Below are 27,469 nucleotides of genomic sequence, written 5' to 3' on the forward strand. Positions count from 1 at the left end.
ATCTTTAGCCTAAGCTCCTATGAAGCTCTCATCTATAATGCATTACAGGTACTTTCATAGTGCACTATAATGGTCTGTATAAGAATTAATAAAGCATTACAGCATCTTCTATTGACTGTGATAAGGCACTATAGTGATTATAATACTTCATAAGCTCCAATAAAGCTCTCATCTATAATGCACTATAGATACCTTCATAATGCATTATAATGGTCTGTATAAGAATTAAGGATGCTTTGTATTGCATTAAGGTATTGTATAAGGTATAGTGCATTATAGATGAGAGCTTCATAAGGAAGACATAATGCATAATAACCATGGCTATAATGTGTTATGCCTTTTTAGAATTATTTATAGCCATGTTTGTAATGCTTTATGAATGCATTATAATGTGTTATGAATGCATTTATTAAGTTCTTATAGACATGGAATTCGTGGAAGGTGTTACCAGGATCTGCTTAGTGATTTATTTGCATTCCCAGCATCACTGGTTAGGGACCCAACTGAACCTACCTGTTGTAGAGAAGGATGTCAGGAACCCAGACCTGACTGGATGGGAAGCGAAGGTTCTGAACCCCTGGGTAGTCGTCCGGGTTCCAGGTGAGGTAGACGTCAGTCCAGCTCTGCTCAGCGGAAAAGGAAAGCAGAGCTGGGCTAATTATGACAGCCACGTCCATCTAGTGGACGATTCAGTTTGCAATTACATAAAGAAAAAGAAGAAATCTTGTGTATATTTGGACATATTAACAAATGATCTCCAGAGAGACATGCAATGTCCAAGTTAAATGGATTCAAAATTGCCATATTGTTATAAATGTTACTATATTTTAATATTTATATAGACAATCTGTTTCTTATGAAGTAGCATTAGCAGGTCACATGTCCGGCAGAATGATATTAACTTTGGGCCCTTAATCCCAATTGCGCCGAAGACTGTCTGGCCCCTGCTTCCTCAAATGTGCGTCACTTTGGATAAAAGTGTCTGTTCAATGAATAAATATAAATGCAGCAGAGAATATCTTTAACAAGTTTTGCGTAATAAAGCATATTAAGCGACAAAAACGATCTTTTGTTCATTTTTGGATCTCTTTTGGTTTTAAATTGCACAGTCTGGTAGAAGTTCCCCAAATGTTTGCCCTTGATAAGTTTCCCAAGTCGGTTCGTGTGCCCTTTCGGAGACGGACGCCGGTCTGGCTGGCCGATACGAGCCGCTTAATAAAGCTCCTGGTACCAAAGCTGAGCTCCCACTCTATCAGCATGTGCCACCAGCCGGTTAGCCACGCTTATCATGTGGATACTGAAGGCTTCTCGGGCTTCCCCCTGTGTGCATACATAATGTGACCTTGCTGTGTGTCCACGGCCTTCCCGTGCAAAGCCATCTCCGCACCTCCTGCTGCTCCGCACAGTTTGTGCATGGTTCCTTTGCAATGTTTATGTTCATAAATTCTTTTGACTCATTTTCTCCCTTTCTTTCATTTGAATGAACAATAATAATAATAATAATAATAATAATAATAGTTTTTTTTTATATGTGCCTTTCTCACACTCATGGACGCTTTACAGTACATTCAAAAATCATGCTGGTGATGATTAACAAAATGAACTTTAACATTAAAATTCACTGGTTCAGATCAAGGCAAGATCTATTCCTTCAGGTACCGACCACCATATGGTTGGATTTGAGAAGCAGGCTAATGGCGGTAAATAAACCAACAGTAGTATAAATCTTTAATGTTAGCGCCCTGTGAAGACATTAATATCGTGGAGGTCCCCCACAATACACCTTCCTCCCCCCCCCCCCAGAACATGATAAGCCGGTGCAAACTAAGAGTTTTGGGGTTCCTGATCAAGTTGCTGCTCCTCCTGCAAATTTAGGAACACCTGAATAATGAATTCACCAAAAACCAGAACTGACCCCCCCCCCCCCCCCCCGAAAAAAGCTTGTGTAATCAAATGAGATGATTTGAGGAACTAATCTGAAACCAGTTATACATAAGAAAAATGTGTATAAAAATCAGCTTAGGCTGGTAACTGGTTTTAGTTAGTCTAAGATGGTCTATGATAGTTTTAAATGGTATCTGGTTGGTCTTTGATGGTTTACCTGAGTGGGTCACCAGTTGGTCATGCTCATGTGGCCGGTCTATTAAGCTGGTCATGCTGGTATGATAAGCTAAACCAGTTAGAATGACCATCATGAGCTGATATGACCAGCTACACCAGGGATCTGGACCTCGATTCCAAATCCAGGCCTTGTTTTCAGTTCTCCCAGGTAGTTAGTTTAATAATTACTGATTCTGATTGGTCAGAGGCTTCACACCTGACTGACAGGTAAGGGAAGGCTGGAAAACCAGCAGTGTTCCGACCTCGAGGACCGTGATTTGAAAAACCCTGAGCTAAACCATCAAACCATCATCTGAATACACATCATAAACTGATCAATCAGCTTAATCGGCTTAAGCTCGTCACACTGTTTTTTTCAGCAGAGAGTGTCCAGTTTAAACAACAAAAACATGAACTATAGCCTAACATATAGCAGCAGCACGCAAGTCCAATAAATACAATTTATGTCATTATTAAACAAAAACAAAAAATGCTGAAGTGCGTCCATTGAATGTGTTCATGCTTAAATATCCAGTCGTTCCTTTAGAGCAGTTCTGTTAGATTCATATGGAATAATGAGGTCAGACTCACCAGCTGCAGCCAAGCATTTGTGACCAGCACTTGGTTCTTTTCATCCTTAAAAAGAAAAAACAAGGACATCCATTAAATGGAGTGCAATGAAAATGCTTAGCGATGCTATACGTATTTTTAGGCCGTTCAAATGAAGGACAATTGTGGGAAACTGAACAACTTCTCTGGCTTGTCCATGACACACTTTTATTCCCTCCCATGTCATCTGCGTTACATTTTCATCATTCCATTGATTAATCCTGGGCAGGGTCATCTGAGAGCCTGTAGTCTATCCCAGGCAGTTTGATGGTTTGAGGGCTACAGAACGCCACCCCATCACAGGACACATGCCCCCAGTCTACAGACCATTTACAGACACTAAATTTGTATTCCCAAGATGGGGAATATATATGGTGTTGGTACCGGTATGTCGCCAGTACCACAGACAGTTTCTCAGTGGCACAATAACTCAAAAAGTATTTGCCAGATCTTTTTCAAACTTAGCAGAAACATTTCATGGGTGACTACCTAGAAATTGTTCAATTCTGAACCAGATCGGCCAAAAATTGAAGCAGCGCTGCATAGTGATAGAAAATAAAAGGGCAGTTTTGACACTTGATCCCGGTAGCATTGACAACTCAAAGTATTTGACAGATCCTTTTCAAGTTTTGCTCATGGGAGTTTTACTTGCGTGTGTTCATTGAAACCTAATCCCAGTTGTCACATAAATTGTTGAATCCTTTGTCTGTGCAGTAACATTTGATCTCAGAAGAAAACCACAATGGGGTCAGTATGCATCTGTATGACATTACATAGTAGCTACTTAGTTATACCATTGGTGTGTCTGTTGAGATACCTCCTGTTATATCGCGGAAAAGGTTTGTCATAATGCAAATGAGAAAATAGTAAATGGAATATAAATATTTAGATATATAAAGAATAAAAACAATATAAATTACATTTTAAGACATGCAAGGTAAAGAATAGGCACTTATCACATTGTGTTGCTGCACTCCCCACATGGCAAACTACCTCAGGAATGAGAACCTGAGTGCAGCTGTGCAGCAGGTGATACCTCAGCACCACACTAGTCTGGATAGACCAATGTGAGTGTTTTTCTGTTGACTAGAGAGCCAATCACAACAAAGTAGGGTCACTCCCGGCATTCAGTGGATTCAAACCAGCAACAGATCCTTAGCCTCAGAACCACCACTACGGCCCATACCTAAAAAACGTAGATTAAGAAATACACAAAGTAATATAGTTAACCACCTAAACGGTAGGGAAGAAATGTGCAAAATAGCATGCAAATGAAATGCGCACTAAATTTAATACAGGTAGTTTCAGAGTTACATGTCAAAATAAAAGTCAGAGCATTCATGTAAAAATATATGTTGACTTTCGTATTTCTACTTGATCATCCAGTAATTCTAGAAACTGTGGCAGTTGGAGGGTGAGGGAAGAGTAGGGATTAGACAGGTGGAGGGGTGACGGGGCTGTCTGGGAATATCTTGCCGTCATTCCCACATCATCTTTTCTAGGTACAGTAACCTAAATGCAGTGTTTCCCATCCCAGGCTTCGAACCTATAACCCTGGAGGTGTTAAATGAGCTGCTTTGTTTACACTTGCTTTGCACAAATCAGTAACTATGCATCCTCTTGCAGAGGAAACAATGGAAATTCTAAACAAAAAAAAAGCCTTTTGTGTGTAAGCGAGTTCATACAATCTTAAGGGTCAAATTAACTCAATCACTGGAAGATTCTGTCAGCTTCAGCGCAAGGTGCTGTTTGTCTGTGAGCTGCTTTTCCTGATGAAGTGAGAAAAACAATGACCAAACAGCAAAGCTTAGGCCAAAGCAAATATCCCCAAGAGCAAATCAACAGTGCTGGAGGAAACTTTGACCCTTGGATGTCTCTGCTGTCATGGCAAAAGCAGAAGGGTCAGCTTTTGGTTAAACACTAAGGGAGCAAATCAGCTATAAGACAGCACTGAAACATTCCACCCTGCACACAAAGGACAGAGAAGACAGGGTCTGCTATTCCTCCACTGTGCTGTATACATCCCACATTAACAATAGCATGGAAAACATTGGAATTTATCGCCACAACTTTGTTGGAAACATGCCAGACATTTCTCCCCACTATTCATCGGTTCACCATGTTTGGTAGCCAGAACGTCATAACTTGGTGCCTGTATCACAAAGCAGGATTTCTTGTTTAGCCACATAACTTGTCAGATTTAAGGTAATCTTGGTTAAATGTAAATGAATGAAGATACAGTGCATTTTAACCGGGGTACCTTTAATCCGACAAGCTATCTAGCTAACCAACAAATCTCGCTTTGTGATGCAGGCCCCCATGTGCTTTGTGTTTGTCCACTGATGGGCCAGTTAGGCCCCGTGGTTTGTGTTAGGCCTTGCGGTTTGTGTTAGGCCTTGCGGTTTGTCATGACTGAGCGAGATTTGACAGCTCCTTACTTAAATGTCCCAAAATTCCAGAGGAGCACTGATCGACTGAACCCCAAAGTGGCAGATAAAATGAAAAACAGGCAGAAACTTCGGGAACCCCATCAGGCATATGTTACACAACACCCTAACTTACAGGTTGTTTCAGCTAACAGGAATGTAATATGCAACTTAATCTCCTGATTTCTAAAACGATCAGTTTCAAGTTCACTATCAAGTCAAATGATATCTTGACACATGGAAGCACCCAAATGCATCAGAAACATGATGGGGAAAGCAAAAGGGCCCAGGCCACCATCACAGTTCTTCTTGACTTGTTCCAACTCTTCCTTGCAATCCTATTACTGTCTTTCACTTCTGTTTTGACAAGAACCCCAGACCAGAATTATCTATGTTGGACCCAATTCCTTTTACATTTGTTTGCTGACTGGTTAACTGTGAAAAGTAAGCTTCCTAAATAAATTGTAAACACCTGAACTCTGTGTGGGGTGACTCGCTTTACACAGCAGATAATTAAAGAGGTCCTCTTTTACGTGGATCAGTCGCTTTTACTCTGCCATTAAAATAACTATCACCCTATAAAAACATTATAACTGCAGCATAATCTCCAAAATACTCAATAAATTGAAGTCATTCACGGATTAATCACCTCCTCACAGCCCATTTTATATGTGAATGTATTTCACAGCTGTTTAATGCATGTATGTTCAGGCAATTTTAACCTGAATGTTTATTTTCAATGCAACTTAATGCTGTATGTCACTTCTGCAAATTTTATATAATTTATTTCAGAATATTCAAGTTGTAATGGTTACTGCTTCAGGAATGTTCCATCCATCCATATTACTGAAACAATGATATGCAAAAGGAATATCTAAAAAAAAAAAAAATCTGTGTTGTCAGTTTAAAGTGGAAACGGATAACAAAGCTCTGCGTATTTTCAGTACTGAGTCGTCACTTTCCCTCAGAGGGGTTTTACACAAGCAGCTCTCTAAAACAGATTTTTTTAAAAATCTGTTTCTGAAAGCTTCCTGAAACTTTTCCCTGAACCCCCCCCGTGTCACCCCTCCTTCCTGCCGCATCCCTACTTTCCATGAAGGGGAATTTCTCAATGCTGGAATCCTGTCAAGGACGATCTGCCCCGCCCCCCCCCAATTCAAATCTGTGCATCAGCTATCCGGCTAATTCACTTTCCGGGGGGTGGGAAGGGGGCGGAGGGGTGTTCCACAAAGCAGGAATTCTCAGTTTACTTAAGCCAGAAGTTGTCCAATCATCCAATAAGACTTTAGGTAAGGAATATTCCTATTGGATAATCATGACTTGTTTATTGTGCAAGTTGAATAAATAGATGCAACTATTTTAACATGAACTGTAAATATATAATATGGCTGCCATGTTATCTGCATCGCTGGTGTTAGCTGCCATTGGGCTTCCTCTGATCTCCATAAGACAGTTCTTCTGATTGAACTTGGAGCGTCCTGCTTAATATGCGGCCCGTCTATTTCAGAGCAGAGATTTTTTTCCCCTCCCTGACAGCGGGAGAGCATGCTTTGTAGCGGAGTCCGACTTCAGCCTATCAGCCGGTTCCGAGGCCCCGTCTCTCGCACTTGCAGCGCACCCTGTGCCCTCCAGATGGCGCTTCGCCACCGTGAGTCCTGGCAGATCTCTCCCTCCCAGGCGGGGGCGCCGGCGCACAGGGGCGGACAGCTATGTGGTGCCCTTCTGTACCAAGCGCCTTTCTTTACATTAAAATACATTTTTCATGCCATTTTTCTCATCACATTTAAACCAACAATGAGGAGCATTTTGTTAACAGCTCTCTGCTATTCGGTTCTAGCTATATAGCAGGACAGAAGGTCCTTCTAGAAGCTCAGCATCAAACGACGAGGCCTGGAATAACTTTGGTGTTGAATATAATCTCAGTAGCATGACAGAGCTAAAGACATTCCTTCCTGGTAGTGCGTGTGGGATTGGCCGGAGAGAGAGCTGACACCCAAACCCACCCACTCCGTGCCAAACCATCTACCCTCCACTTTCCTCTGTTTACCCACGTTACCCGCCACCCCCGCCTCCTCAGACACTCAGCCCCCTGAGGGAATCGCAGCATCTGTCCCGGTCCGGGAGCTCATCGACACGCAGTCACGCTTCTGAGATTTCATGGGTTGCTCTCCATCTGGCACCACCTTGCAGACCCTGAGGGGCTGAAGCTGATCGAATGCTCCCCTCCCCCCCGCAACCGCAACATATATGGCTAAATTATCAAGCTAATTCCTGAGTATTACTGAATCATAGACATGGGACTTCCGGAAAACTCTGCACGACATCATGCGCTATAGCGGCTGATATGCTGGTAGTTTGCTATGGTGAACAGAATGTGTGGTACGACACAAAGAGGTGTCATCTCACTTCCTGTGTCTAGTACACAGTAAAACAGCAGCTTCATTTATCCCTCATCTGTCACCTTCTTACAGGTGAGAAAAGCAATTAACACCCCGTTGAAAGTTAGGCACATTACCCACTAGGCTTTTTATTGCCGTTGCTTCTGTGTCATTAAAAAAAAATAACAATAAAGGTTTAATGTTCTGAACTTATACACGGGCATCACAGTCATGAGCTTATTTCAGTTTAGCGCAAATAGATTTTTACGAATTCAGAGCGTACACTTCATTGTCACCCAGTAGCCGTGCGACATAAGTTTCAAGGTGCCCTTGGGTACTCTACCTGCAGCTCTAAGCTTGTTGTATTTCCAGGAATGAATTTTACAGCCAGTTTTCAACTAAACTGACTCAATATGTTTTTCGCTATAAGGTGCTATAAGGGGGGCAAGGGCAGGGGGTCAATTCATGAAACGTAAAATTTGACTTCTGTAAGGGTTTTTGGAACAGATTTCTTCTGCGAGTCAAGATGACGGTGTAAGTAATCTAAATGGTGTGACACGACTTTTCAACATCGGCTTGCAATATCTGCCCGTCTAAGCTGATTTGCATGTTTCGACAGCCGAGATAAGACAGGCCCACTGAGGAATCTGCAGACCAGGCAGGGTCTGAGTTCTGCACTCAACTACATGCTCTCCCCTGTCACTCTTACTTGCCTGTTCCTGTCACCCGTGATTAACCTCAGAGAGGCAGACCTGCCGGCCTTCCTCCCATGCGTGATTAACCTCAGAGAGGCAGACCTGCAGGCCTTCCTCCCACGCGATTAACCTCAGAGAGGCAGACCTGCAGGCCTTCCTCCCATGCGTGATTAACCTCAGAGAGGCAGACCTGCCGGCCTTCCTCCCACGCGATTAACCTCAGAGAGGCAGACCTGCAGGCCTTCCTCCCACGCGATTGACCTCAGAGAGGTAGACCTGCAGGCCTTCCTTCCATGCAATTAACCTCAGAGAGTCAGACCTGCAGGCCTTCCTCCCACGCGATTAACCTCAGAGAGTCAGACCTGCAGGCCTTCCTCCCACGCGATTAACCTCAGAGAGGCAGACCTGCAGGCCTTCCTCCCACGCGATTAACCTCAGAGAGGCAGACCTGCAGGCCTTCCTCCCACGCGATTAACCTCAGAGAGGCAGACCTGCAGGCCTTCCTCCCACGCGATTAACCTCAGAGAGGCAGACCTGCAGGCCTTCCTCCCACCCGTGATTAACCTCAGAGAGGCAGACCTGCAGGCCTTCCTCCCACCCGTGATTAACCTCAGAGAGGCAGACCTGCAGGCCTTCCTCTCACGTGTGATTAACCTCAGAGAGGCAGACCTGCAGGCCTTCCTCCCACGTGTGATTAACCTCAGAGAGGCAGACCTGCAGGCCTTGCTCCAATGCGTGATTAACCTCAGAGAGGCAGACCTGCAGGCCTTGCTCCAATGCGTGATTAACCTCAGAGAGGCAGACCTGCAGGCCTTCCTCCCACCCATGATTAACCTCAGAGAGGCAGACCTGCAGGCCTTCCTCCCACCCGTGATTAACCTCAGAGAGGCAGACCTGCAGGCCTTCCTCCCACGCGTGATTAACCTCAGAGAGGCAGACCTGCAGGCCTTCCTCCCACGCGTGATTAACCTCAGAGAGGCAGACCTGCAGGCCTTCCTCCCACGTGTGATTAACCTCAGAGAGGCAGACCTGCAGGTCTTGCTCCAATGCGTGATTAACCTCAGAGAGGCAGACCTGCAGGCCTTCCTCCCACCCGTGATTAACCTCAGAGAGGCAGACCTGCAGGCCTTCCTCCCACCCGTGATTAACCTCAGAGAGGCAGACCTGCAGGCCTTCCTCCGACCCGTGATTAACCTCAGAGAGGCAGACCTGCAGGCCTTCCTCCCACGTGTGATTAACCTCAGAGAGGCAGACCTGCAGGTCTTGCTCCAATGCTTGATTAACCTCAGAGAGGCAGACCTGCAGGCCTTCCTCCCACCCGTGATTAACCTCAGAGAGGCAGACCTGCAGGCCTTCCTCCCACCCGTGATTAACCTCAGAGAGGCAGACCTGCAGGCCTTCCTCCGACCCGTGATTAACTTCAGAGAGGCAGACCTGCAGGCCTTCCTCCCACGCGTGATTAACCTCAGAGAGGCAGACCTGCAGGCCTTCCTCCCACGCGTGATTAACCTCAGAGAGGCAGACCTGCAGGCCTTCCTCCCACGTGTGATTAACCTCAGAGAGGCAGACCTGCAGGTCTTGCTCCAATGCTTGATTAACCTCAGAGAGGCAGACCTGCAGGCCTTCCTCCCACCCGTGATTAACCTCAGAGAGGCAGACCTGCAGGCCTTCCTCCCACCCGTGATTAACCTCAGAGAGGCAGACCTGCAGGCCTTCCTCCGACCCGTGATTAACTTCAGAGAAGCAGACCTGCAGGCCTTCCTCTCACCCGTGATTAACCTCAGAGAGGCAGACCTGCAGGCCTTCCTCCCACCCGTGATTAACCTCAGAGAGGCAGACCTGCAGGCCTTCCTCCGACCCGTGATTAACTTCAGAGAGGCAGACCTGCAGGCCTTCCTCCCACCCGTGATTAACCTCAGAGAGGCAGACCTGCAGGCCTTCCTCCCACCCGTGATTAACCTCAGAGAGGCAGACCTGCAGGCCTTCCTCAAGGCTTGACCATCTTTAAACCTAGACCCAGACTGTGTTTCTGTTTTCGAACTTCTCTTCATTTGTTAAATACCCTAGCTTCCAGATTTTAAAGCCACATACGATAAAAAATGTCCAGATGGATTACATGCTCATTATTATTAAGAAAATGTGACATTGATCTAAGCATGAAACATCGACCAAGGACTCAGAAAGCAATCAGAATTTTTCATAGTTTCAAGTATTTTGTAGCTTAGGTCATAAATGAATTTATAAATCATGAATGAATTAAACAATGTTCTTTAAATTGGACATTTAGATACACACTGGCAGCAGGGGGGTGTACAGGGGCCTGGCCACAGCTGAAAGCTGATTGGCCGCCAGAGTACTTCCTCCACTGTCACTGGTTGGCCCCTCTGTCTGAATTATGGATCCTCTTACCCCACCTTAATTAATCCTAGAATCTGTCCTCAGTGACATGAAGCTCCACATGGGTGTTGAGACAGCCAGCGTTCAGCTCGGAGAGCAGCATTGACTGAAGATCATCCAAAAGACAAATTACATCTGAACTTACTTTGCTAGGGGGCAGATGGTGAGAAACTTCATTACTAAGGGATTAGGGTGATACATCGCACCAGCTATCTGAAAGTCAGAACGGTATTGATTTATCAAAGAATTACACACACTCTTGACATCATCCAATTATCCGGTCAAATCCAGAGTGTGCTAACAGCCTTGTGTGAATTAAGCCATGAACATACACAGAAAAGTAAGCCTGAAACGCATATCAAGGGCCACTAGAGACTGGATGGTATTTCTTTTAAGACAGTAAGTGCAAAGAGACCGATGCAGTTTACCGTGCAACCTGTGTTACAGTTATGAATAAAGAGCTTTTTTTTTTTTCTTTTTAATAAGTCCTAAAAATATCTGCAAAATCTCATGGTGTGCATCCATCTAGCCGCCACCCTGCCCCTTATCCTGCACTGGATTATGGAGGATTCTGGGGCTGATTCCTGGTACATATACTCTTTCTTCATACAGTACAATCCCGTTATAACAGACTTTAAGGGATCTGGCAAATCAGTCCGTTACATCCAAAGTCCGTTATATCCAGAGTTGCTGTATACACAGAACACAACTACAGGACACCATTTACTCATGCCACACCCCAGCAGACACACTTGTGGTATAGATTATTATATTGTACATGTAGTAATCAAACTTTACCAGACTGTTGGAAGTATATATGGCCTGTAAGTGGTTATACATGTATGGTACAGTAGTAACCTCATTGCTTACTGCATCCCTCCAGCTGCGAGCGTCGTCTGCCGACGCACAGAGTGCCTGGTGATGGACAGCTACATAGACCAATCAGTGTTGCCTTCTGTAACGCCATGCCTATTTAATGACCGTGACTATTAATAATCCCGACTACGTATCTGCGCTGGATATCAGCTGCACGCCAGGCGCCTTGTTTAGTAGAGCCTGCATGTCCATTATAGCCGAACAGAACTGCAGCTAAAAGCGGCCCTGGGGGCCAAACTGTTTGTCCGCTATAAGCGAAATTCCATTATATGCGAGTCCGCTATATCCGATGCTTTTTCTGCATGTTCTTAAAGGCGCACGGCCGGGACCAGCGGATCTCGTCCATTACAGACGATATTCCGTTATAACGGGATTATACTATATAAACTGCACTTTCTTTCCCTACCCACTTTCCCATCTCCTCTCTGTTCACTATCATAGTGCCTAAAGTACTGGATTTCTGACCATAGTCGTTACTCCCTTAAACAGGTTTCTTGAACTGAAGCAATATTTCCCACATATCTCCAGTTTTTGCATTTTCTGTAATGACGTTTCTGCGGAATAATTAAACCCTAGTAAAGTGTCTTGGAATAAAATGTGCCAGGATATTAAACCATGACGATCGTTTCCGAATCCTCATATACATGTGATTCCACCGAAAGGATCTAGAAATTGTTTCATCTAGAAAACAGGCAACTGGGCGGGGCGCTAGTCATCTGACGATGATGAGTCTTGTCTCTGAGTAAGGAGTTTTAATGAATATTTACACAAAGGAAAACAGAAAATGTTTATTTATACACATAATAGCATGTACTTGCTTCTTCTGAGAATGCACTTACTAGATGACTTATCCATCCATCCATCCACCAACCAAGCTCAAGGTCTTCATGCCAGCACATATTTATCGTACTTCCTGGTTTTATTATTCAGCTTACTGCCCATAAGTGTCGAGTCAGATGCTAACAGAAGAACAGACAGGCATGATCGACTGGCCCCGGGGGGCTGTGATGTGAGGACTCACCACGTCGATGATTTGCAGCAGCGTCATGCCCAGCTCCACCACGATGGCCGAGGAGTCGTTGAGAACCGGACGCTCCAGCCGATTGTAATTCTCCATCATTTCCTTGTAGAGCTTCCGCTGGTACTCACCCTGCAGCGAATCTGCCGGGCAACGGGACAGCCGGAGGACCAGTCAACACCTTACAGTCATCACTGCCTTTGTTTAAGATACAGGTATCCCCAAAGTTACGAACAGAAGTTCCGTTCCCTAGGTCTGTCTTTATGTTGGATTTCTAAGTAAGTCAGAAGAAGAAGAATACGTACAGTACATAATAATAATAACAACAATATTATTAATGGTTATACAGTAATAATTAAAGTAACTAAATATGAAGCTATACTGCACCTCGAGCTGACGAACGGCTGAAGCCGCGCAATGTTTTCACAAGCGTCATAAAGTAGTCCGTGTTCGTTATTATGAACCATTGTATTTAACCCATATTTGTAATATAATAGGCTTTATCACATTCCGTTTGTAAGTACGAGTTATTCTTAAGTCAGACATTCTTAACTTGGGGACTGCCTGCATTGGAAATATGAAATATGTTTGGCTACGATTCCCTTTATTTTATTAAGTTGTTATTTAATATACCCAAGCATGAATACATTCACAAATCCATCCATTTTCTAACCCGGTCTGGGTCCAGGTGGACTTGAAGCTTGTCCAAGCAGCACAGAACAAAATACTTTGCTTTACATTACATGACATGGATGCCAGAATATTATATAAGAAATAGAAAAGATCTTGTTGTTGGCTCAGTGGGCTGCAGTGTTGGCTCATACCTCCACCCCCCCCCCAGTATGAAATTGATGGTTTTGTATCTTGCGGAAGACCTCCTCCTACTTCTTAAAATTAAAACTTTTGATGACTTATTTCATATTGCAGTTCCTCTGCTTCTCTAATGCGTTCATGTGACGTTAATTATTAAACATCGGCGTCTCAACTGAAGACAAAGTTTTTCAAATTAAAAAAATGAGTAATCCATAGAGTTCGTGATACTTCACAAACACATAGGAATGAGTCGCTCTCAGAATAAGCATCCAACATTCAATTGGAAAAGAAGAGAAAAAACGTGTCAGACAGCAGGAAATGAGGAATCAGGAGGGGCGGGGTTTGTTACACTAAGGCTTCACGTCAGTATTACGGGCTGCACTGCAATCTGCCTGCCTTTATTAAGGGTGAAGACAGCCAGGAGTGACAGACCAAGCCCCCCTGCCCTGAGTGCCCCAGTTTTTGGGACCCTGCCCCAGCGCCGGCAGTGACTGACATGGCCGGCCCATGTTACAGCACGTCTCCCCCCCGCACACACGCACACACACCCCCAGATGTCCCTCTGACTAATCCTCCGTCAGCTGGACCGTGAATGGTGAAACACTGTTTGCATCTCTTCTGTAATGTGTGACAAGAACAGAGCATTCCTGTTTGATAAAGGATTTCCAGAAACACTGGAATTCAACTCTCACCGAGAATTGTTTAATTCTTTGTTATTATTATTATTATTTTTATTATTATTATTATTATTATTATTAAGTCATCAATCTGTTAATTACCTAGCCCTGGTACAGCAATGCATTTTGTTCTCTATGCTTAACACGCATAGGATGAGTTAAACATCATCAATAACGCTGCATTAAGCTGTTACTATTCGGGGAGAATAAGTGGCCGGACGTGCTAACACGACTGTGAAATTCATATAACAACATATAAATCAAATTTACACATCAATATCCACACAATTATTGAATTAGTTTTTGTCCGTGACCGGAATTCCTTGCTGCATACTAACCAAAATCAATAGCTCGATCACGTTCCATCCTAAACAGCTTTATTAAAACTCTTCGGAAGGCATGGAGAATTCCCTGACAAAACATTTTGGGTTTTGGTCTTATTCTGACATAACTATATTTAAATGCATTCCCTAACTTGGATATTTTCAGCAACAATTAATTATTCTCTATCCGTTTGGAAAACTGTCTTACAAAGCGTTACAATGTTTCTGCATCCCGTTTTATCCTCTAACTCATCTTTCAACGTCCGCCGTCCGGTAACACTTTACTTGAGGTAGCACAAATAACTTAGTTACTTACTCAATTGCTCCTCAAGAACAAATTATGACCTAATGAACAAATTTGAAATGGTAACACTTTACTCATTCTTCACCTGAGGGGACACAAATGTAGTAGTGCACGCTTACTTAAGGCATTAATTAACCATTAACTAAGTGTTAGTTCATCATTAATTAATTATGACAGTTCATGTATTCCATACAGGAACTATATTAGTTTAACTAATTAGTTAACTGTTAACTAATATAGTTCTGCAAGAAATTAATCAACCATGATGGTTGATTAATGATGAATGGACCAGTACGTAATCAACACTTACTTAATGTATTAATTAACCAGAAACTAAGAGTGTATTACTGCATTATTAGTGCCCCCTTAAGTAGTGTTACCCAATGTTCTAATCTGGCCTCAGTTCCAGGACGAGCTTGTAGCCTATCCTAGCAGCACAGGGTATAAGGTTGGGGGCAGTAACATATATGAAACTGGATATTTACCGGTATATATGTATATTTATTCATTCATTCATTGATCTGTTAACTGGTCATGCTATAAGGGACTGTATCAGCAGAAGCGGAGATGCTATGTTAGTGTAAAGGCAGCACCTGCCTTAGAAGTCTTTCCCTCCCCACACATGGTGATATGGTTACGCCCCCCCCCCCCCCATGTGCTGGTGTATTTCATGTCTCTGCATATGCTAAGATCTCCGTGCCTTCGTGTTCGCTTCCTCCTTCCCGGGTCACTGCTCTGAAACTGTCTTTGACTTTGAAAGTTTATGGATTGGGGAAAAAGGACAGCGAGCGCCGGTCAATGAAGATTTGTGCTGGGACACTGATCACGGCATACCTGACCAGGATTTAAAGTGCGACTCAAAGTACTGTTCTCCTGCCAAATCATATTCTTTCTAGAAGCACCTCTGGTCTAACTTCATTGCAAGACTGTCCTCCTTTGAATACTCTAATGTATTATAACAGTGTCTCCCAACCCAGCCCTCGGGGACCCCCCCGGACAGTCCATGTTTTTGCTCCCTCTCAGTTCCATATATTTACTGGGAGCTGGGAGGAAGCAAAAATGGATTTTAGGTTTCCAGGGGGCTAAGCCTCTTTGCCTGTGATCGGAAGGTTGCAGGTTTGAGCCCAGCCTCAGCATATCTGCAGGTCCCTGATCGAGGCCCTTGACCCCCCAGCTCCCTGGGTGCTGCTATGGGTGGGGCTTCCCTTCACAGCCAGCTCGCTCTCACCTACAGAGAGAAAGTGGGGGAGCCGTAAAGAGAATTTCCCCATGGGGGAGTTATAATAATAATAATCATTATTATTATTATTATCAGTAGTAGTAGTAGTAGTAGTAGTAGTAGTAGTAGTAGTACCACCCTTAAAGCATAGTGATAAAGACAGTGGGGAATCCCCATACTGTAACGAGAGTTACTCTTTTTTGCATCATTACTGGTCCCCTTAAAACACTGTGAGTGATAAAGACAGTGGGGAATCCCCATACTGTAACGAGAGTTACTCTTGGGTACCATTACTATTACTTCATAATGCACACCCACACATTAACAGGCACAAAACACTCATACGCTGGGCATTTTAGAGACAATCTATGGAGTAACTGCATGGTGTTAGACTTCATGAGGACCCTCCAGTTTGCCCATGACCCCCAAAATGACGGTACCAGAGACTCCCATCTCGCTGGCCATGATATATCAGGGTTTTTCCGCGACACCTAGCAAGCTGCATTTTTCTCTGTGCTTTTAGGATCATAAGCACAGCTTTCATCCCCTCATTATTCTGACACCATGGCATTCGTTAGACAGTTTGCTCATTTTCCTTTGCATTGTTTTTGAGTTTGATTGCCTGTGGATTAGGATCAGTCAGAACTCCCTCAAACACCGGGTGTATGAGCTCCATAAAATCCTTGTGGTTTAAGTCGAATCTCTTTAATCTTTGAAGTCTCAAAGAAGACCGTTTCTCCATCTCTTTCCAGTGCTGGAGGCTGGCTACGCACTTTGATCCTGGCAGCGGATTTTCCATATCGACTTGCTGTATGCATCTGATACACAGCAGAATGCATGTGGAATAGAGGGTGAAGCTTCTATGGGTTAATCTGCTATTCAGCCCAGTCATACTCTCAGGAAAGTAAGGGATTCAGAGCCGAGTATCAGCCTTGTACCGCTGGCTTGACTCCATATGGGCTCTTAGTCTTTAGGCCCATTACAGGCAGAGCTTTAATGATTTTTGGAGACATCCTTGAAAAGTCCCTGGATCCCTCGATTTACCTCCCGCAGAGACACTGCCTCCTGCCAGGATCCCACCACTGCCAGCATCACCCCCCCATGTGCCAGTGCGGGTGACCAGCACTTGAGATGGGAGAGGAGAATGCAGGAAGCTCTTCCTGCTGAGGGTGACAGAGGCACCGATCTCCATCACACAGATCATCTTTCACTCCACTGCCACGACTTCACTAATTTCATTATTACCGCATACAACAGCTGTTATTTTGTGGAAAGGCGATGAGAGCTGAGCAATACATGAGTGGAGGATTTCAAATTAAACTGCCATCTTCGGTGACCACGATTCTTTAACTTTAATGATGCCTTAGGGTTCAAGACACCGGGGATTTTGCCAGTACCAGTACCAGTACCAGTGCGTATAGCTACTTTTTCAATTATCTGATTTCAATTCCCTGATTACACCATTTATGTCGAAGATAATACATTATGCCTGGCCATTAAATGTGCGTTGTTACTTGCTATTGGCTGTGATTTATCAGGGTTTAGCTCGCTGTTAAAATCCTTGCCATAATCTGCTCAGTACATGAGGCAAAAATCATTTATTCCTACCAATTAACTCTCAGTGACTTCTTGCTAGTGGCTGTTTGGCTGCAGGCGAATGAAGGTGTGACATTGCAGTTTTGCGCAAGATGCAAGAGTCGAGTGCAATCTGGCTCGGTCAGAAACTGCAGTATCTATGCACCCATGAAACCTTACAGAAAAGCCGCAGAGTCTAAGCAGGAAGGGCACTGTCAATATTTTATATTTGTTTAGTGGTGAAATAGGATAATTGTGTATTTATGGCCATCAGGTATTTTTGTTACATTATTACATGTTTGCAGTCATAACAAAATGTTAGTCACTGATTGTATCAATGACCAGACATGATAGAATTTTGGAATATCCCCAATGTACAGAGGTGCACATTTCAGGCCCAGAAAGTAAAAATCCAGGCCAAGATTTTGTTTCAACCAACCAGTTGAGTATAAAGAGTCACAGTCACAGAGAACTCAACTGGTTGGTTGAAACAAAATCTTGGCCTGGATTTTTACTTTCTGGGCCTGAAATGTGCACCTCTGCTGTACAGTAGTTCAGAACGGATAACACTTATCAAAGCCATCTCTAGCTGAGAGTGGTATACCAGCGAACAGGGACACGAGAAAAAGAACCAGTACAGGGTCTTGTCTGTCCCAGTGGCACTGCCAGGCTGCTCTCTCAGGGTGGGCATTTGGGTAAGTTGAGTGGGCACCAATGTTCAAATTGGAGGGTGGGAACTGGCAATAGTAAAAGTTGCTAATTAATCAATGATTGGTTAAATTTCATCAGTCTCTGTTGGGAGGGCAGACAATCCATTTGGGGGGCACCGTCCATGCCCCGCCCACTTGTAGCCACGCCCCTAGTGTGTTCTGCAATAGACAGCCATGTTGTTCAGGGTGCTCCTTAACTGGGTTAGGCTCCGCCCCCCACAATTCTGCACCAGGTAAACACTTGTGAGATGGATGGGTGGACTATTAGTAAACATTTAACTAACAGTTAGTTAATATTAATTAGATCTTCTGTACAATTTTTTCCCAAAATTACTGTTATAGTGTTGTCATAAAATCCAGGCTCCTGGAAGACAGCCGCTGATCCAACCTCCTGTTTCCCACAAAAACATCAGCATTATTGATGAAGCTGTCTGCAGGATGGCAAAGCACTCGCTGTGAATCGTATGAAACTGTCAGCGGCCGACGTGCTCCACACAGAAGGGGCCCGGATACCAAAATGCTAATTTTACTACTTAGGGAAGTAAAAACGGCTTAAAAGCATAAATTTTCATGGGCCGTGGGGAAGGAGGTTTTGGCTGCGGAGACGTGTGGAGAGTGCAGAGGAGTGTGTCAACAAAGAGATGTGTACCATGTCATTATGGCCTCTGGCTTAGAAAGAAACAGCAACTCAAAATTTCACCAGGATTTAAATAAGAGGATCAATAAACAAAACTCCTGTTGGAAAATGTGTAGAAGGAGTTAAGTCTTCCTCAGTCTCCTCTCCTCCTGTTCTTAGATCAGCTTTACTTATATCGACCGATACTCCACTCTTAGAAAATCTAACTGTAATTATGTAAGCATCTTCTTTCACCTTTCGGTTTTCACTTCTGTATACAGTCTGGTCACCTTTTCCACGATGTTCCTGTCACTGATATTCCAGCCATTGTTCCTTGAAACGTTCCATGTTCCAAGTTTTTTGTACTCTCAATTTATAGTTGTTCATTCAACTTTCCAGTGCTTTACAAGAATAATCTGGAGAAAACCATGAGGAAGTGGTAAAAACCTGTGGTGTATAAAAACTTTTGACTGGTGATGTATATTCATGCAAACAATGACAGCAACAGACGTATTATTGCTGGTTCCATCAGGACTATTTTGTGATTTTTCATCATTTTATTCCTCCCAAGAAAATTGCACAAATCAAGACAAGAATAATAGAGCCAGGCGCACAAAATTCATCTCAGATGCAGTTATTTTTGGAGACACAAAATGCAGCAGAGGTCAGCTATTTCAAGAAAACCACTAAAAGTCTCACTCTTGTGCTGTTGTGTCATTGTGCTATTGTGTCATTGTGCTGTTGTGTCATTGTGTACGGGTAGCTCTAGTGTTGATGATTAATGACTGTGAGATTAAATTCTTTTAGCTCGTTAGCAGGATAATTCTGAAGGTGTCTCCTTAATGGTCTGACGTACATGGTCAGGCACTAAGTTTGAGAATATTGCATCTAAAATCACTAAATTATTGTCAGCAACTTGCGGGATTTAAACCTGGATTTTGTGACGTTCACACGTTTACTAAACATGACACAGAAGAGGGATTGTTTCAGGTACTTTCGTAAATGTTTAGAGGACCGACGTGATTCTGCTCAGCTACGCAATGAACCGCTGTGATTTTATTAATTACTCAACTACTCAACATTTTGACTTGCCAGTGAAGAACACGTGCAATCGCACAGAATGGGGGAAACGCAGATGTCGCCATTACTGCTCGGGGGGGGGGGGGGGGGGGGGCACGACATGGGGGACAGATGGGCAATTGCGATACATCACAGCCACCATGTGAAAGACACACAGACAACAGGAGAAAATGGACCAGAGCAGCGAGCGTTATCCTAAAAGCTGACGTTCCGCCTGTCTTACGAACAGCAGTTATAGCTTTACCGGATAATGGAAAACGAGATTACGGCTCCTGTAGACAACGGTATGTCCCACTAAAGGTGAAATTCTGATAACATCCTAATATGGGTTTGGGGGTGTCACAGCAAACCCTACGAAGTAGAGTATGACCTCCCCAGTCACAAACACCCAACCAATGATTATCCAATGACTACTGATTCTTTTACTGTGCCATATAAGTACAAAGTTGGGCATTACAGCGTCATCACATTTGGATAATCTTCATATTTTCATGTGCACACTCTTAAATTTAGACCCAATAACTATTGTCATTAATAGCAGTAAAAAATAAAAAACTTAACAACTCATTAAAATCTGTTTTACATACTATAATTGTTCAATAATGGAGAATTTTTCGGTATTGGGATCAGTGTTATGGTGTATTTAAAACACACTTAAAATAATTTTTATTTTACACACCTTTTACTTTAGAGATAAAAAAAAACTGTGCCTAACCATTCAGAATGAGGATTTATTACCATTGCAAAAGAAGCGCAGTTGTTCGCTTATAGCGCAAGTTTTCCTCCCACGGCTCTAAAAGTATTTTAAATGCAAATGTAATTTAGGCTGTTCAATGAATGTTAATTTTCCTGAATTGCCTCTTACACTGACCATAATTGAAGCTAATCGGACTTAAATTGTCTATGGGTCAGTAAAGTTTTAGTAAGGAGCTTGAAATTAGTGCATTTTCAAAATAAAAACTACACAATTAAAAATCCATATCCTTTAGCGTCCATTTAGTAAATAGGAAGTCCTACATCGCATGGGCTTTTTGTTTTGCAGATAGTATTTTGCCCTACAGCAAAGCTGTCCCTAAGAGTTTAAATGCTAATAGCGAACTGAGAATTTATCATACCGCACTGTACTTCTGACAGCTAAAAAATATGGGCTTAATTAGCTTAACAATTGACCTTTACATTAAAATCTGTTTCTCACGTATGAACTGGCTTAAGTGTATGTAATACAGTTGAGCAAATCACCGCGGAGGCCGCGGGAAGGCAGCCCGGCTGACTAAAGGCGCGCAGCGGGGACGAGCAGCGAAGCGGAGAAAGACGTCGCTGCAAGCCGTCAACTTTCAATTAGGACTGAGAATGAAAGGAGAGAGGAGAACCCGCACCCAGAAATAAATTAATGCCGCACATTACGGGGTATGGATAGATTGTCAAGTTACTGCTAGAACGAGCGAGCAAGGCATCCTCAAATTATTGTGAAACATTATATATATATTATCCATCTTGCAAACACCTATTCAGTGAATGGTGATAAAGAGGCTAGGAGCCTCTCTCGTGCAGCAGGTGTCTTCTAGACTGAAGGAGGAGCGCGGCGCACCCGGTGGAAACCCGAATGAGGAGACCATCCACAAACTGCACTCACGATGAGCCGGGGTGGGACTCACTTAAGCCCCCTGGAGGTATGAGGCAGTAGTGCAACTGGGATATGTTCAGCAGTGAAATTCCTGTGATTTTCACTTCTGCTTGGATGGAGCTCGATGCAGGAAAAACAGCATAAAAAACAGCATATTTTTCTACAAATGACAAGTAAACATGGAAAAGATGCACTATGCTGCTGGCTCAGCACAACAGAATGCAGGATAACGGGCACTGGTTATCTATTTGCCTGTACTGCCCATCCCCCCCAAAAAAAAAAACTTTTTCTTAAAAGACACGTAAAAGTGAGGAACTTTGGGTTTATAGTATAGGGTCAGCTGGTTCCCTTGCAGCAGCTACCTCGCTCAAGGGCTGAAACAAAATATGATTGATCTAACACCCCTGGGATTCGAACCCACGACCTTCTGAAGACAGTCACGGAAAGGTGGTTTCTCTAGGCTGCCCTGTCTCTGCCAGATGCTGGTGAGACAGAGACACACTGACATCGCCAGGATTTACCCTCAGGCTAAAGCCCAACAACCAAGGCAACTGAACTGGAAAAAAGGAAATTACTGTATTATGGGATGACCCAGTTCTGCCTCCTAAATCCGCTTCAGATGTGTTTGAGAGGATTAAATGAAGATTTCCTATATACAAAGGCAGGGTTTTGTAAGCAATAGCACAGTACCAACCTTAAGTATTACGGTTTAGGCAAATTAAACCATGAGTATTCTAATTTAATTTCATAATGGAGTAAAACATTTAGATACAACTCTCAAATCTCAGTGTCATACGTGTAAAGAGATTTCATTTGAGAGATAATACTCCCATAACCCCCACCCCCCCCCCACCCCCAAAAAAAATAAAATAAATAAATAATAATAACAGGAAGCCATGCTTATGATGCCGGCCCATAGGACTGTGGTAAGGAACACATCATCCTAGATATTCTATGTCTTGTCTCTCTATGATCATGACATACGCTTCACTGTAATCTTATTAACCACACTGGTAAATATAACCAACAATTCAGCTCATCGTCTGAAAACTACACTTTCAGGAAGTGATCGTCACCCCATAAGGCTGCACCGGAGAATCAAGCATGGGTGTAAAATATGGGGAGGCTTGTAACATCCCCCCCCCCAATAATCAAAACCAGGCAATACAAACCTCTGGATCCCCTTAAATGGGCGGAAGCCTCAACCCCCCCATGCTCAACCCAAAGCTGTGTCGCTGGATTCAACTATTTCACGCTGTGGCAAGTGTACAATAACAGCAGAAATGTAGATTATTATAGATGTATATCAGCTGCCCCCATGACAAAGAGCCAAATCCTTCCCCAGTAAAGGCACAATCCAGCAAGGAATCGGCCTTCTTCCTCTCTATACACGTCTACCTGACCCAAAATGTCCTAATGTGTATATGAAAATACCACCTGACCTTCAAAACCCATTTTTCTCCAAAGCTACAGAGTAAGCGTTTGTTAAATTACACATGCTAATTGGATTGTTCTGATTGGGTATAAAAACATGGGAGTCCGGACGGCTAATTAAGAGCATAGACCCTCTATCTCTTTCCTCTTTCCCAGAGATCTTAGTTGAGAAAGCAGGATGGAGACAATCCATTTTCCGATTAGATGGTGAAGATTACTGCAGACTTTGTGTTACGAATTACAAGACAGGGCGTGTCGAGGTTACTTCGAGAAATCAACAGTGTGCTGTCTTGCATTTGGCTTGTTCTGGCAGTTTTATATAAGATGTGACTCAAGCTGGTGCTATATTCATTCCTCGAAACACTGAATCCCTCCGTTTATGAAAAATCTCCTTAGACATATCTGCCCCAATTCTTGGTTCAAGTTCAGGTTGTGTCAGCGACTACAAACCTCTGCTGAAAACCACACATTGCACATTTTCCAAAGAGGAGAATGTTCCTTGATTTTTGTAAGAAAATTACTCAGATTGCCATCTTTTATTTTTTGCGAAGAAAAGGAAGAGTACACCCAAAATTTGGGTACACGCAAATATGAATTTCAAACCATGAATTATTTTTTATTTTTTATTTTATATATATATATATATATATATATATATATATATATATATATATATATATATATATATATATATATATATATATATATCAAACCAGCCGAAATTAGAGGACAAATTCTGTTCCAAGACCACAGGATATTTTTCACAGCATCGTGTCTTTTACAAGCTCTGACATTGCTCCAAAGAGGATAACTTTGAATTACTTTGATATCAGAATAAAATATATTAATATCAAATATCATATCGTCATATATTACATTTTAGATTCATATAATAAGTTCTTCTTTATGACTTACGCATCATTTTGGCTTAGTCGTGAGGGCATTTCTTAATGCAGGATTTCAAAACTCAAACATCAAACTATCACGGCACTATATCTGAACTTCCCATCAAACGGAAAGCAACAGAGAAAAAAACACGCAGGTAACACAATGCATTACGAAAGCTAAATGGCACACGCAAGTTTAAATTAATAAAATAAAATGAATAAAGAAGTTTTTTAAAAGAATCTCTTCTGGAGCTGAGAGAGTGGATAAAGTAAAGCTGGATACTTTACGGTGACTTGAATGTCAATGACAAGCACTTTGCGTAGTACTGGGTAATGTCTACCAATCATTCACAAAGCATTAACACTTGGCAAAACAGAGGATTCCTGCTAATGATTCTGGGAAATTGTACATTTAATGAAAGGTTACATTTATGTTCACTTAAATATGTGCCTTACTATTTTATGATTGCTGCAGGCAAGGACAGGGAACTACAATTACATTCTCAGATGGCCGACAGCAAGGTCGTTGATATGACATAACCTCTGAAATGAAACTCTGATTAAGCCCATTATCAAAAATAAACAAGCATTTCTGCCAGATGGCGTATGATGTATAGCACTTTCGAGCTTTCTAGAAGTCTCATTTAAAATTACGATCCTGGACAAATACCAGGGATGACTTACCCCATGCTATTACTGTATCTATGAGTCGCCCCCTAGTGGCCAATGGGTTTTACAGAATGATGTGATGATTCTTTACAGAATTTCAATTAGAGAACCAATTTTACTCCATAACCGATTTAATCTCTCATCAATTCCACAGGGTTTATAGAGTTAACTGCAAATTAAAAGCCCATTCCATATGTGGGATTACAAGACTTCTTTGCATAAATAATAAAAAAAATTAAAAAATAAATTCTTCCTTGATACTCACTATGATCTGTTACAAATATCAAACAACTCAGCCTAAATAAATTATCATAAATCACCAATAACTAAACTAATGAACTAAATAAATAGCTAACTAATAACTAAAACTACTGACCGCGTGAATGTGTGAATGTGTGAGAGCCACAGGTTGTCATCAGAACAAGTCGGACCTTCACATTTATTTGCTCACAGTTTTATTGAGCAAACACTTAATCACTGTATATATGCAAACTTGTATATTAACATCTGAACGTGTTTCGCCATATAATTGACATTTCGGAAACCAGCAGAACACTTGTTATTTAGAGATGCAGCGATTCTGATTAGCTTCTAAGACCAATTTGTAGAGACCTACGTGAAACAGGAACAGACGAAGACCATCAACAACAGTCACTGTCTCTTATTCTAAGAAATAGGCGCACGGCTTGGGACTTAATTTCCTAGGGAGGAAGGGTTTTGAAATTTTAATTAAGCCACTCATTTCTGGATACTTGCAAAGATCATTTAAAATATAATTTGAACATCTATGACCATCGGGAGGCAGCGCTGATTACATTTTAAGTAAATTTCCTCCGATGTCAATGGCAAGCATTTCCGAAATAAGTAGGACCATGTATTTACAAGTAAGACTTCTTACTAAGACGATGCAAACCTGAACATTGTAAAGGCATCCTTAATTCAGTTGTGATTTACTAAATATAGGGCAAAAATAAAAGGAGATGGAATTGATTCGATTTTTTGTTACAGTAATACCCCTTTCTTATTTAACCTTATTTCAAATTAAGTTTTGTCAGATGTTACAGAATTTCGTAGATAGTTACGCACAGACGGGCAAAAAGTAATATCCTCCGACAGATCAGAAATTACATAAACGACGGAGGGAAACAGTATCACTGCAATTACTTTGGTTAATCATGACGCTAGAATCAAAGTTTCGTTTATAAGTAATAATTGAAAGCGGTTTTACATTTACACTCGCATAATCAATGTGTCATCACTATTGTTGGCAGTATGCAAATATAAGTTCGTTATTGCATCTGATCTCATATAAGCAGGACAATCAGTATATGTAAAAGCAGGTGTTTGGAATACATCGGTATTTGTCGTTCGGGTTACTTCTGGTTGAGCATCTTTGGTCCCCGTTATCTATTTAGATGGCCCCATCGGAATCCAAACTGCCTACCTCTGAATAGGAACGAGGTCCACAAGTGCACGCCGATATAAGCAAATCCAAGCAATTTACCGGCCGGCATTTTCCCAAAGTGATATCCTTTAATACGACGTGAGTAAATTCCGATCTGTGGAACGAGACCTGGGTGTCAGCACGCGGCGAAGGGATGGAACTGGCGCGCGCGATCCCTCTCTCTCTCTCTCTCTCTCTCTCTCTCTACCTCCCTGCTTCTCTCCTTTTCCTCATTTGCATCCTTACGCACACTTACTGTGGCAGTTCACACGCAATGATGCGTAAAATCACTTACATGTCCGCAGAGCTGACAAACAGTAAAACTTTTCTTGACGACTGCCAGTATCGATCGATTTATATATATTTTACAAAGTGTGTCTTATGTCACCTGCTTTGACACACGTATAGATATAGCGGCTACAATAAGGGCGTACTCTGCTATGGGCAAAGCCTGGGGATGAATTACTAGGTTATACTGAAACGTTAATGACGAAAATATTATCATGGTGCAAAAACGATTACTAGTTAGCCACATTTTAAATTAATAGCCTACTCGAGAAATACAAAAAAGGCATAACTAGTCTCCCGGTCTCCACCCGACATGCGCCGCGAGTCTATTATTCTGTACCCAAGCGATTGAGTGTTTGTTGTGGTTGGCTTACTCGTATTAACCTGACTAGTACTTCATCAGTTCAGAGCAAAGGGCATCTATTGTAGGTGGGAATTGTGTCATGTAGACAAACTGATCCATAAGTCTATACCCACCACCCAAAAGAAAAAAAAAATCAATTCAATTTACAAATTGAACATAGATGCCCCAAAGGGCTTCATATATACATAAAGTTAGGAAACCCCCGAAGCGAGGAGCGTATAGGAAAAATCTGTGGGGATCCAAACACAATTGGTAGCCTATCTTTCCTGAGGATGCCAGTCATACAACGACAGCTGGATGTAAAAATATTACCATCTATAACACGTCCGTAATTTATCCCGTTCCTTTGTTAGATGGCTGGTCTACAATTATTCTAATTGTATGATTCTGTTTGCAACCTACTTCGAGATTATTCTAAATAGGACACTGGAGTATTACGTTTATTACACTTCAAATGTTCTTAATTGGCATCATGATATGGCGAGAGAAGCCTCATAAAATAACTTTGTGATAAAACAACAAAATAAATATTTTTAAGAATCAATTTTTCTAGCAGTGACCTTGTACTGGGTAAGCAAAAGGAACATACATGGATGGATGGATGCTGCATTGTTTCCTTTATAAAATCGATATGCGATTAATCGTGTGACCTTGACAGACTTTTGCCATAATCTTGAATATACAGCGATGAGCCAAAATGTTGTGACCACTCCCATGTGGAGCGAACAATGTTGATTATATCATAAAAACAAGGCGTCATGCGTTGCACGGCGTGACTCTTCACTCACGTGATCATCACCAAAATGATCTACCATTTGTACCACAATAGCCTTTCTGTTGGCTTGTACCATATGGGACAGCCTTCATTCAATCAGCCTTTATTTATATAGCGCTGTTTTAACCACACAGTTTACAAAGTGCTTTACAGACATTTTAAAAGAAG

At 42.4% G+C, this 27,469-nt stretch overlaps 1 protein-coding gene across 2 annotated transcripts in view; it reads right to left on the reverse strand.

Annotated features, from left to right (window-relative positions):
* The window catches only part of chrna8 (cholinergic receptor, nicotinic, alpha 8), a 68,125-nt gene extending 42,103 nt beyond the window's left edge, over positions 1-26,022 (reverse strand). The window contains exons 1-4 of one of the 2 annotated variants that reach the window (XM_023812418.2): positions 25,875-26,022; positions 12,503-12,642; positions 2,692-2,736; positions 514-623 (exon numbers count right to left, since the gene is read on the reverse strand). In XM_023812418.2, the coding sequence (XP_023668186.1) occupies positions 514-623; positions 2,692-2,736; positions 12,503-12,642; positions 25,875-25,944 (365 nt within the window). In that variant the 5' untranslated portion in view covers positions 25,945-26,022. The remainder of the gene's footprint in view (positions 1-513; positions 624-2,691; positions 2,737-12,502; positions 12,643-25,874) is intronic. The other variant, XM_023812419.1, reaches the window with a different exon arrangement.
* Positions 26,023-27,469: the final 1,447 nt, after the last annotated feature.

Source organism: Paramormyrops kingsleyae, chromosome 25 (assembly GCF_048594095.1).
Source record: "Paramormyrops kingsleyae isolate MSU_618 chromosome 25, PKINGS_0.4, whole genome shotgun sequence".
In the NCBI taxonomy this organism is placed as follows: domain Eukaryota; kingdom Metazoa; phylum Chordata; class Actinopteri; order Osteoglossiformes; family Mormyridae; genus Paramormyrops; species Paramormyrops kingsleyae.